The sequence below is a fragment of the Parus major genome, chromosome 8 (assembly GCF_001522545.3).
Source record: "Parus major isolate Abel chromosome 8, Parus_major1.1, whole genome shotgun sequence".
NCBI lineage: Eukaryota > Metazoa > Chordata > Aves > Passeriformes > Paridae > Parus > Parus major.
The window spans coordinates 13,256,076-13,269,130 of NC_031777.1; the positions used below are offsets into that span (position 1 = coordinate 13,256,076).

Genomic DNA, 13,055 nt, shown 5'->3' on the forward strand with positions numbered 1-13,055 from the left:
GGCTGTGCTCAGGGAAGGCATGGTCCTGGAGCCCACACTGGCACAGGAATGCACTGCTGTGCAGCTCCACTGGAGCTTGGTGCTGGGCTGGCTGCAGTTTGGTCATTGATCTTCCGCTTTTCCCAGGGCAGAAAGGTGGGTTTTCTGCCCAGGAAGGAAGAAGCAATAATTTTTGTCCTGTTACAGCACAAGCCCCCTGACACAGCTTGATCTGACTGATGAGGGGTTCTTTTATCCATGCAATTAGAACAAAAGAAAAAAGAGAAAGCATTGTTTTTCTAAGATGATATTTCGGAATCTGGCAGTACATTTAAGAAAAGGTTTGACTTCCTTCAATGTCATGAGTTATGTTGCTCCTTTTCTTGCTGATATTTATTATTTGGATGGAGATAGGTAAAACAATCCCTAAGGAAATGTGGAAGTGGGTTTTTATCTCTGACACGAAGGATTCACAGGGTTAGAACTATTTTGTTCACATGAATCTCACTCTTCAATGGACACAGCAGCTGCTGCACAAATTCGTACAGGCAAGCTGATAAAGGATGAAAGTAATTTTAGCTGAAATATAATGTGAGAGTACTAGAGGGAAAGACTCACAAGGATGAGGGGTTAATCATTGCAGGACTGAATTGAGGTTCCAAGATATAAAAATTGCTTTTCTGTTTGATTTTGAGAGGTCTGCAGCTTTCAAAATTCTGGTCACAGGAGGATGTCCCTTGGTAGATGGTTCTCATTAGAATTTGTTGAAAATTTCTTTGAGGGAACTGTTTTTCATTGACAAATTTCATTTAATCAAAATAGATCTCAAGTCCCTGCTGTGTCTGATTCAGAGTGTCCTGGGATGAACACTGAAGGTCTACCCTGAAACTGTTAGGCATTAATGAGACTGACTATTTCCAGTGATGAGGAAATAGTTATTCTGTCACAGAGAAGTTTAAGCATGGAAAAGTTTTCCAGTTTAGACTGATAATCAAAATTCTAAAAACGTGTGGAATTAACACTTTTAAAGAAAAAAATATTATTTGGGTGAATCAAATCTGTTTCAATCTTTTTGCAACATATTTTGGTTTTGACCTTTTCATTCCAATTAACTTGGATTGAAAAACAGACATTTTCAAGTTAAATGGAGCCATTGCATTCCATGTTGTCAAACAGCACATATTGGTAATTCTGAAACTCTTTTCCACATGATTTTTAGAACACCATTCTTTTCTGAAAAGTGTGCTTTCCTAGAACTACTCTCATTTCTGACAAGTGCACCTTTCCAAAAACGGGATAGACCTGATTCTAGAGATGATGGTGTTCCTGTTGGCATGCTCTCAGAAAACAAAAACTTAAAAACACTGCAAACTGCAGTGTAATGTTACCTGATGAATTTTATCATCAAACCACCAGATCTGAGTGACTTAATTGGTACCTGCTATAGAAATTTCTTTGGAGCTGAATGGTATGGCTTGTGGAAATGGGTCAAATAAATCTACATCTGCCTGACACATCTGGTGATGCTGTTCCAGCAGCTGCAGAACCACTGGGAAAGCTGAAGGATTTAATTTTCCAGAACAGTACTTATAAGAGAGAGGCAAGACCTTTGGGTGTTAAGAAATGAAATATGATGTGATATTCAGCATGTATTTAAAGGTAGTTGTAGAACCTCTATATGTGATTGGACTGTTTACACAGGGGAATTAGTTCATCTGCTTTCACAGCTATCATTCATTTTGTAGGTCTGCAGTACAATGATACAATTTGCTATACATGGCTGATTATGAAGCTGTTTCCCAGAGTCCTCAATGCTCAAGGCATGTGGAATCGTATTTGTTTTCTTAGGAAAGATGATCATGATCAGCACTTTTATTGGTGTATGTGCCCACCTACTGCATAAAGGTCCACTTTGTAGTTCCAAGAACTGACAGAATGCTTTAGTGAGATAAGGAAATATAACCATTCCTCTAGGGGTGGTTGACAGGGAAAAAAAAACCACAGTTACCTCAGGGAGCCTTCTGAAAATTCTTGATTTATTCTGCATTTCCCCTCTCAAAGACATGGGATACAAAATTGCATCATTCAGGGTCCCTTGATAAGTACCAGTTTCCCACTCCCAAACACCCAGTTTAGCTATTTAGATCAAAGATACATTAATTGGCAGTGGAGAACTTGGGGGGAGGAAAAATACATTTGAGTAGGCTAGGAATTAATGCATTGGATAATATTCCTAAAGGATCCCTTATAGTGCTCTTATCTCCTGCCGTGCCCTCCTGATAAGTGGCTAATGGATTCTCAGCTTTTTTCTCCCCCTTCATCGCTGGCTACTCACAACTGCCCAGGGTTGCTGGAGTGTACTACATGAACAAGATCTGTCTTGCAGACTCTGACCCCAAAGTCAGGTGCTTTGAGGTCTCTCTGCCAGGAAGAGTAGCCATCCCCCTGGTGCTGGGGAGGTGTTTCTGTAAGCCTGTGCCATCAGGCTGCTGTGGCTTCAGCACAGGCTGTGGGGCCCTTCCTGCTGCCCTGCTGCTGCCTCCGCATTCCCGTACCTGCGGTCCCTGCCTCCATGCTCCCCAAGAGCCAGCTCAGCTCTGCTTCACACCATGGCAGCATTATGTTGTCCTGTTGTAGAGAGGATCCAAGCTGTTGCAGGAAATAAAGCATTTATCCCATAAGCTTGTCTTGCATAGGCTGGAGACCTCCTTCCTTTAATTTGAGCTCCATTATTTACTGACATTAGCCTGCACTTTTGATTATAATGACAATTTATCTCAGGATTGTCTGATGAAATTTCTTGAGGTATAACAAAATATCTGAAATACTTCACTGACCTACTGAGACCCACAATGGCATAGAACTATCCAGTCCTTTTTTTTAAATTTATTTTTTCAATATAGATTTCTTAAGCCATATGTGAATGGTTGCCTGCTTTTCAGAGCCTGGAGTTAGCATCTTTGAATCTTCTGTGTGTTATCCCTCAAAGTATCACTAGTAAGCCATCCATTCATTAGGACTTCTAAGTTTCGGACTCAGTAAAAAAGGTTAGGTGGGTTTTTTTCCCCCATAATTCAGGCAATTCATAGATGTAATATTTGAGTCCTTCAAACTGCTTTCTGAAAGCTGTATTGGACTCTGAAACAAATAGTAGTTCATTAGCTCATGTATATTAGTTCAGTTGTAACATTTTAAAAAGGCTATCAGCTATCATGCAATTCAGTTTTGTGTTGATCCAGTATCTGAAGACTTGTTAAGTAACATCCCATCTGCTAACCTGTATCTCTAGAGTCATTTAAGCAGCTAATGTGAGTGAATCAAATCTGTCCATCTTTACTATATCAATATTTTGGAAGCTTTTTCTTTTCACAAATTTGTTCTTTAAAACAAAGAGTCTCAAGGTTTTATTCCTGAGATTGTACCACATTGTCTGATAAACCACTTCCCCTAATGTTCTTAATCCTACCAGCCTCCAGCAGAAGTAATAATTAGATAGAAAGGATAATTTAGGCTGCACATTTAATGTTCTGGTAAGTCGGTGTTCAACGAGACATGAGGAGGAGGCAGCCTTTCCATAGACTTTGGTGTCCTGAAGGTTGTATGCACAGAAACGCCTCTCAGAGGAGATTTTATTTGTCTGCATGCTCTCACATTGCAGCTCTTGACACATTATTATGAGCACTGTGTCAGACAACCTGTGCAGCGTCTGCTGCTTTTTGCTTTGGAGATCTGGGCACATCTAAATTATTGTACAGGGCCTAGAAAACATACATTTTCATTTCCACAGGCAAGAGCTATGCAGCATATAGATTGCATGGACCAGAAAGATCTCCCCTTAGTCATCAGTTTTTGCTAGTTCCCTTTGAGTATAAATCCTAAATTGTGTATGCCTCACCCAGATTATCATAATGCTCTTGCCCTCTACAATAAAATTAGCTTTTTAATGTTGGCGACTCATGTAGATACACAGGTGGGCACAAATAGAATCCTTCCTGAACCATCTTGCATTCATTCACAGCTTCGTGGTTTTTTTCACAAGAATCCTAATCAATAGAACCTAATCAAGAAAGCAGCAGCTTCAACTGTACATTAAATAACAGCTTAGACATTCATAAATGTTTCTCCAACAAGAAGGTGAATTTATGTCTTCAATACTTATCAGGAAGAATCTTTGGCAGAAAAAGAAAGCTTCTGCAGGAACATGATCAATGCCAAAATTGAAAACATACTATAGTACAAAATAGTAGACCTTTTGTTTACCATTTGAGCATACCATATAAAAATATTTCAGAGAGGGTCAACAAAATTAATGGCAAAGCACAATTGTTAATGCATTGTAACCCTCTCACAGGTATCTCAGAAGAATAATAGTTGTTTATCTCTTTGCTGTGGTCAGGATATTAGAAATCGTGAAGTCAAAGGCCAATTTCTTAATCAAATAGCATTTTGAGAGCTATTTTATTTACAAATCCTGTGCAGTAAAGAACCAAAGCTGAAATAAGTCTCCATCTTTTGGGGAAGCAAGATGGCATTCTGCTAAATGCTAGAATTTTATCATTTGAAGGGGGAAAAAGGCAAAAAGAAAGCAGCCAGTGAGACCTACAAATATAAAAGCATTTGAGATCTCAGAAGGAGTTTAAATCAATGCACTGCCACAGTTACAGCACAGATGAAAGAGCCTGCTGTCTCAATTGCCAGGAAACTACTTAGAAACTCTCACTTTGATTTTTTTTTTGGTAGTCCGTTACATTACCACTAAATGCAATATACGGAGACATCACTGCTTTGATGTTGTACAGCTACAACAAATGGAAACTAATATGGTAGAACAGTCAAGCTATGTGATTTGCATTTGTATATACAAATATATACCCATCAATCTTCTTACTTCTAGACCGTGTATCACTGCCACCCATCTGCCTCCTTACTGATACTTCTGTTTTCATAAAAGTGACAATTATTTTACACACACATATCCTGGAGAGAGATACATATATTTCAGAGGGGTGTAAAAATTAAAATTTTCTCCAAGCTATTGTCTCCCAGAACAAATTCCTCACTTGCAAAGCCTTCTAAGAATGCTTTGAAACAATTTCAGATTGGAGCACAACAGCTGCCAGACATTGCAGGATTTTTGTTCACACGGATCTTGTCACACCAAGAATACTTACCCTTTTCTTGCAAAACAACATACTATTGAACAGGCTAGATTCTCTGACCTGCTCCAGTCTTTTGAGGTCATCTAGCAGTATATGAGATTATATGCAATTCCTCTTGTTGGGTAAAAGTAGTGTAGGGAAAAACTGACACTAACATGTCTAGATCTGTATCTCCTCTGTGGCCTCTGCTAAAATCCCAGCTGTTGATGGAATAGAAAAATGCAGATAGGGACGGGGGTTCATTTTTGGCTCCGTCTTCCCCATCATCATCTGTCCATTTGGAATTTTGCCATATAATAGTAAGTTTATGTAAAAACAGAATGTCTTGGGGTAAGAGAGACTGCCCAGCTTGAGGAGGACTTCGCTTTTTCCTCTTCTAATGTTACAGAAAAAGATTTCTCCTCTACAAGTTCTCCCAAAGGGAAAATGCACTGAACAGGAATTACTTTACTGGGTGATCTGTCTGGAAATGCCTCAGGCCCTCTGTCCAAATTCTGCATGGATGGCACAGGTCTTCCACACAGTCCCTCAGGATATGCCAAAGTTTGGATAGTAACAACTTCCATTTTTGTAGAGAGTGGAACAGAAATTAATTTAATGTCTGGGTATTTTCCCCATTGCTTCTAGAAACAACAGGCTCTGGACAAAACTGAAAGGTCTTACACAGACAGAGCTCTCAAACTCTGTCTTGTGCAGGGGATTTGCCTCTGTAAACGCCTCAGAAATTGGCATCTGTTGTGTAATGATTCTGCTAACAGCAAAGGCATTTACAATGCTTTGTGACTGATGTGGAAGCACATGTCACCAGTAGTGAACTTTTCTTCATAATATACGAATTAAAAGTTTCAGATTCATTTGAATATTTAATTAAAATCTTGTAACCTGTAAAAATTATTTTACATGATAATTATCTTCTTACAATTTACACCAGTTCCTCAAGTAAAACTTGTAATGTCTCTAATTCCTGTGACAAAGTTAAACTCAGTTTTGAGGTTTATTTAGTAATAGAACAGACTGGTCATTTATTTTTAAAGATGTCAGCAGGGACTTCTGTGGACCTCTCCCATCACTGCATTTTGCAGAACAGTTTTACTTATAGCCTTAACCTGTAATTCATTTTGCATCCCCATTCGCCAATCAGATAATTTGGTGTATGTTTACCAGTAGCCAAGTAGGTATCATGTCTTTTATTATCTCAGGCATTTCTGTATAGATTAGAATTGTAACTTACAGTTGCAGCTTACACTGAGCAGTTTTAGATTTCGGAATACTGAGAGCACAGTGTAATTGATCATACATTGCATGTTGGCCCAGGTGTCTCTTTTGGGATGTAAGGGACAATCATTGGAGTCTGGATCTGGGAGAAAAGGCAGGAGATATAATGTTAAAAATTAAATCATAGCAGTTCTACTACTACAATAGTAGTAGTAGTAGTAGTAGTAGACAGAGCCAGGCAATGCAGTGAAACCAAGCTTGTGCAGACTTACCTCCCTGCGTATTTGTGCAATAAAAATAATACATGTTGCCTGCCTAAACAGGAAAAAAATGCAGCACCTTTCTCATCCAGTCCAAATTCTAGTCCAAAGCTAGAGACCAACACAAGCAAAGCAGCAGGACAGCACTTGTCAGAAGTACAGGTGACAGCTTTGTTGTGACCTGGATTTCACTCTGCCCCGTAGGATGCTCCACAGGACCAGTCTCTCATCTTCCACAGCAGATACTTTCTGCTTAAATGTTTCAGGTGAAAGGCTGGGTCAGTGAACAGCTGAATGTTAATTTACTCATTAAACAGATCCACTTGGATTATTTAGGATTAAGGGATATTAAACAGGTGCCATCCCTGCTGTGCAAAGTCCCAGCACTGCTGCTTGCCAGACCTGGGCACACACGGGCAACGGGTCCGGGCGCGCTCTGCTTCGTGCACTTGTCCATAGGCAGCCTCTGTTGGCCACGGGGATACAGAGCACTGCTCTGGCACAGCACAACAGGACTGTGTTCTCACTTGTGAAGTCTCAGTGCTGTTCAGCCTTTTGCTTCAGGGTCCAAAGGTCAGCACATTGTGCTGTGCCCGGTGGGTACCAGCCTGATGCTGAGGGGAGGGGCTGGGCGGGCAGGGCTGGCTGCGGTTCCTGCTGCTGCTCCATCAGTGTGCGAGGCATGGACACGGTGTACGCAGCGCTTCTCGCCTCTGTCTCCTCCTGAGGTGCTTTGACATGACATGAGAGGTGGTAGCAACTGTTTTGGATAGAGCAATATCTGGGCTGCAGCAGAGGGGGTCGGGCTCAGCACTGAGCTCTGCAGGGAGGCAGGTGCCTGCTCCCAGTGCAAGCAGCTGGAGCAAAGCTGGGGGCGTTAATGAGGTGTGGAGATGGGCCGGTTCAGTTCTTCTGGGATTTTTCCGGATGCCTGAGTGAATCTCACCTGGTCTGTTGCCCTGGCACTTCTCTTGTGCTCAAAGGAGGACACAATGTCATTTAAACTGGTGATTCAGAGGCAGCCAGGTATGATGCTAAAAACCTCTCTCTGTGGTGTAGAAATTGTCATGGCTGATGGGTCAGGGCAACCTTTTATCGTGACTTTGTTCACCACCTTTTAAAATGCAGCTTCTACACTGATTGATGGAAGATACTGTAAGCCTAAAATACAAATCTCACCATCTGATTTGTGCGACATAAGCTCAGAATTTTGGAATTTGCCAAAAACATGGCAAAACTATTTCAGTTGGTTTTGTATGTGTTAATGTTTGAAGCTTTCTTGTTCTAGGAAAGGCCCATAAACATAAGCACTTGCTTTTATCCCAATTAAATCAGTGAAAGACGTATCTTTGGCTAATTATCCACACCACTGGGCACCACAGTCATAAGGTTTCTACAGAAGAGGAGGATTGTTTGAGACCACTTGTTTGTTCTAAGCCTTTCCATGTCATGTAACATTTTTCTCTAGTGCAGAGATTCACATTTTTCTTAAAAATTGCATTTTGCCTTCAGTTCTGGAACTTTCTTGGCTTTCCAGGGAAGACAAATAGTGTGCTGCATATAGAATCACAAGGATCAAATAGTTAGCTCTTAGTGTGTTATTATCTTCCATACATTTTTCTATTATTGCAGTTCATAACACTGCACCACAAGCTGGAAAACAGTAAAAGCCTCTTTATTTATAAGGTTATTATAGGTATCCTCATGTGTATCTCATGTGTATACATCCTGTCAAAATATTTCAGGATTTTGACAAAAGTGTCTGAACTTGTTTCAAGTGACATGACATGGCTTTTAACTGCATTTTTTTTACAGTTTTAGTATTTTTAAGAGTAGATAATAAAAGTGTTAACCATGCATTAAAAAACCTGGAGAGTTCCTTGCTCTACAAAAAAGATTCAATAAGCATCAGTGGAATTTTGCAGTTAAATAACCTGTATGGGAAGTAATTATGATGCTGTCTATAATTGCCATCAAAATAACAAACAAAAAAACCCGCCCATAAAAACCCAGTCTTGAAGCCTCTGGAAGTTATAACAGACCTAATTAATGCCCACACTGTTTCTCCAGAGAAACAGATTTTTTTGTAATGTAAATGCACCACATAGAGAATGTTATATAATAACATATATAACTTGGTTTATAATTTGTCCTTATTTTTTTCCTGTTCATCAGTAGTATATGGTATTTCCCAATGTGATGTGTACCTGTCTTCAGGAGTGTATTGTCATTTCTGAAATGGGGAAAACAATAGTGTATTTCCTGTGCTTTTTAAGTGCTGATGGCAATTATGATCTAAAGTGTGTTTCCACATCCAAGAGGCGTGGATGTGTTTGTGCATGTCCGTGTGCACCAGTTCATGCTCTAGAGTAGGTGGCTGTTTCATTGCTGTGTTCACTATGTGTGCATGGAGTCAAGGTATAATCAGGAGCATTCCTTTCAGCTTTTACAATAAAAGCTGAATCAGAGGCTGAAAACACTGACACATCTGGAATTTCAGAGCATTTCCAGGGACTGATAATTAATGACACTCGATCAACCCTGCAGCTCGTCACTGATGGCTGATTAGAGTTTAGCTAATGAGGAGGTATTCAGACAACAGTCAGGGATTTTTTTTTTTTATTCAGTTGTCAGTTTGGTTGGGGATCTTTGTGGGCTTAAGCCCGAGCTGATAGCCCCAACATGCTCTAGAAGAACCCATGTAAATGGTTAGGCTATTTTCTTCTGTCAGTAGTTTTGTGTTTACATGTTAAGCTCTGCAGGTCAGGGATCACTATATATATTTATATGTTTATAAAGCTATATTGCTATCTGTGCTTCTCAAGTACCTGAAATAAAGCGGCCTGGCCTCCCAGTTGCACTGAGTGGCAGAAGGGGATTGTTCTGTTCTGTGCCTGGCAATGCTCACCTCATACTAACAGGTCAGGTTAATGAGTGCTGCTTGCTGAGACACTTCCATTGAATCCAGAGTCATCTCAGGGCTATCCAGTGGGATGACAAGAAACATGGATACAAACTGAAACAAAGGAAATTCCATTTAAATATAAGAAAAATGCTGCAAGGGAGACTGAACACTGAACCAGCTTCCCCAGAGAGGTGTAGTCTCTGTATTTGGAGATATTCAAATCCTGACTGGATACAGTGTTGGGTAGCCTCTTGTAGTTGACCCTTCTCTGAGCTGGAGGTTGAACAAGATCTCAAGAAAAGTTTTCCAGTCTCAGCAAGTCTGTGGTTCTGTGATTTGCTAGGTTGGGACCTAACTGGTTATGCCTGTGCTTTCTGAACAGAGCAAGCTGGGAGATAGCACTGAGTGTCTGCAGGCAAAGCTCTGAGCACAGCTGGTGCTTTGCCAGTGTGCTTGTGTGCTCAGCAGCAGCTCCCCAGCAGGCACACCTGGGGCTGGCCTTGCAGCTTTATCTCTGAACAGCCCTCAGGTCTTGTCCAAGGGCTGCTGCTGGGAAATCTGGGCATAACTGTTGTTAGTGAGCCCTTTCTTTCCTGAACTGCAGTGGTGATATCATGACATAGGATTAAGCAGACAATAATCCTGGATTCTTGTAGTTCTTTCCCAGTGGGGTTGCAGGAAGGGTCACCTGATAATCAGTAAATCCAAAGAACTTGCTAATTCCACATGCTTCTCTGCCAGGGTGGTGCTGATAACTGACTTGCATTTCGTAGGTGTGCAGTGCAATCCAAAATCAAGATTTCACTGTTATTGATGACTACTGCACTGGACTGCAAGCTCTTCTGTACCTGAAAAGCATCGAGGAACTTGAAGACTGGAATGGACAGAGTCCTGCAACCATGTGTCATCAGAAAGGAAAACCAGTACCTAGAATTGCTGATCTGATGGGAAAGGTATGTTGTTTTATTGCCATTCCTGTATAACACTGTACTGGTTTTGAATGTAATTCCATAATCATTGTATGCAGTTTCTGCTACTTACCTTGATTAATCACTGCTGCTGTCACAATTAGTCACCAAGTCATTTTCCTTCTGAATATTAACATGTATGTAGGCAGCTTAAGAAGACAAACGTGAAATGACTTGATATGGGCTAACATTTTTCCTATAAATGTGATAGCTTCACGTGATTCATAACATCATGCCTTTAAAAAAAGTGTAGGACGTAAAATTACAAATGCATTAGCAAGTTCTGGAACTGCTTGTTTTAATGAAACTCAAGTCCAGATTGATCCCAGTACTGTGGCAGAAGTTCCTAGGTGTTTCAGCCAGGGTGCAACGTTCAGGAGGCACACAAAACCCCTCTTGCACTGGCTCTGGCCAGCTGAGACAGGTAGTCACAGACCAGCTGTCAGCTGGAACACAAGATCAGGTAGGAGTGGTCCTTCAATCACCATACCTGAGCATCGTGTGGTCTTTCATGTGTGCTGCTGCCCAAACCCTCTGCAAGACTGGGAGGTTCTAGGTGAGGATCGGTGACACCAGACAATTTAATAAATGCTGCAAGATCATTTAAACCTAGAATGTCTGTGATGAAATAGGAATGTAAATGATGGTCAGCGTGAAATCCTAACCTCTGGACTGTCTTTCCTCTCTGCTCTAGTAGTTCCCTGCTACAAAAGCATTTTTGGAGATTTTTGACAGATGCAATGGGTTGCAGCTGCCCCAGCCCTGCTCACCCCTCCACCAGGGCACCTGCTGATCCATGCTGAGAAGCAGGGAGGTGTAACTGGCTTCCTGCTGATGCCCGGCTGCCTCCTGCTCTAAGCAAAATACCTGCACAGCAGGGAGGCCAAGCTTTTGTTTCTGGTTACTAGAGGGGATCACTTTGAAGACTGATTTCAGTTATACATCATGCCTATTGATTATCCTTCCAAAAATCTGATGTACAACGGTTGAAAATGTTGTAAAAAGTAAAGAATTACAAAAGAATAGGATTTGGAGTGTCAAACGCCTCCAAATCTCTGCTTATCATTGCTGATGACTGGAATTGGATTTAGCAGGAGATTAGAGATTCCTATATTGTTGTTGTTCTCAGTGGAGCTCTGAAAATTATAACATTACCTTCAAGGAGGAAAGACAATCCTATTCCTAAAGCTCTGGATAATACACTGCTTAAAAATAAACCAAGATGTAAGCAGTTTCATTTTCATCTACTTATGTTAAGCAGTTAAACCGGGCTCAAAGGGTTATAGCTAAACTTCTTTCCTTTAACACCTGTGGAAACCTACACAGCATTTTCAACTCATGTTACAGATTTGTTGTAATTCTTCTTTAAAACTGCACTCAGTGTTCTGTCTTTGTATTACCTTTGTATTACCTTTGTATTTTACTAAACAGACAACCATTGTCAAAGATGTTTCTCATGTCCTTTGAAATGAAGAAAAATAATTGTAATTCTTAGGTATTATTGCTTGTCATTACATCAATAATTAACTTTAAAGAGGTTGCATAAAAATATGCTTTAAGGAAGCATTTAATAATTCAAAGGAATCTTAACTTGAAACAGGTCACATGAAAAAGAATAAAAACAAAGCCCTATGTAATCTTGTGTGGCTGGCTCTGTTAGATATTTAAAAGACATACAGAATAAAATTGATTATGTATTCATATTTGCACTGAATTATATCATTGTAACATTGCTGCTAAATAATAGCATTTAAAGTTAAGCAGGCTGCATTGTTGATAAGCTATTGATACATATTAGGCATAAGCTGAGGATGGCTGTTTGTCCAGGAATGAACATTCAAGGGAAAAGGAAGAAAATATAACTCTGGTAACTGGAAACACCGTGATAAATGATCCTACTAGGGGCAATCAAATACAAAGACTTGATATCATTAATATTTATAATATCCTAATTAGCAAGACTGTGCCTAAGCAGTGTTATTAGTGTAACTAATTATGTTATCATAAACTAAGTTTGCAGTATTGTAGGAATCAGTATTCTTACTTTCATAAATTATTATCAATATTGGATTTCATGTACTTGTGCCTAGTAAATTTAGTTAAGTACTGTGGTTTCATCTCAATTCAAACACAAATATCTAACCTGCTTGGCAGCAAGTCATAACACACATTTTGTGAGTCTCTTTCTAAAATTAATTCACTAAGAAGCATGTCCTTACTCTCTGTTTGGAACAGAGAAAATAACCTATTGATAAATTCTCAACCATAAAATAATGTGTGGGAAAGTAAAATGTGACTGTCAAAATCCTGCCTTATAGAAACATAAGGAGGTGTCCCACTTTGTGTTGGTATATACCACAAGATGAAATGCAGTTTCTTCAGTAAGACCTCATGAGAAGCTAAACTACAACATTTGCCCAAAAAAAAAACCCCAAAACCCAAACAAACAAACAAAAAAAGGCCACCTACCAAAAAAACAGGAATGATCTTCCTTTTTGTTACAAGATTATTATTATTTTCAAATAGAGTCATAGGGATAGGAAGTTCAGATATTTGACATTTTAGTAAT

The 13,055-nt window shown here is 39.9% G+C and overlaps 1 protein-coding gene across 1 annotated transcript in view; it reads left to right on the forward strand.

The window, feature by feature from the left end:
* The window catches only part of DPYD (dihydropyrimidine dehydrogenase), a 344,164-nt gene that overhangs the window by 288,584 nt on the left and 42,525 nt on the right, over positions 1-13,055 (forward strand). Inside the window, exon 20 of the mRNA XM_015635812.1 lies at positions 10,292-10,471. Within this exon, the coding sequence (XP_015491298.1) occupies positions 10,292-10,471 (180 nt within the window). The remainder of the gene's footprint in view (positions 1-10,291; positions 10,472-13,055) is intronic.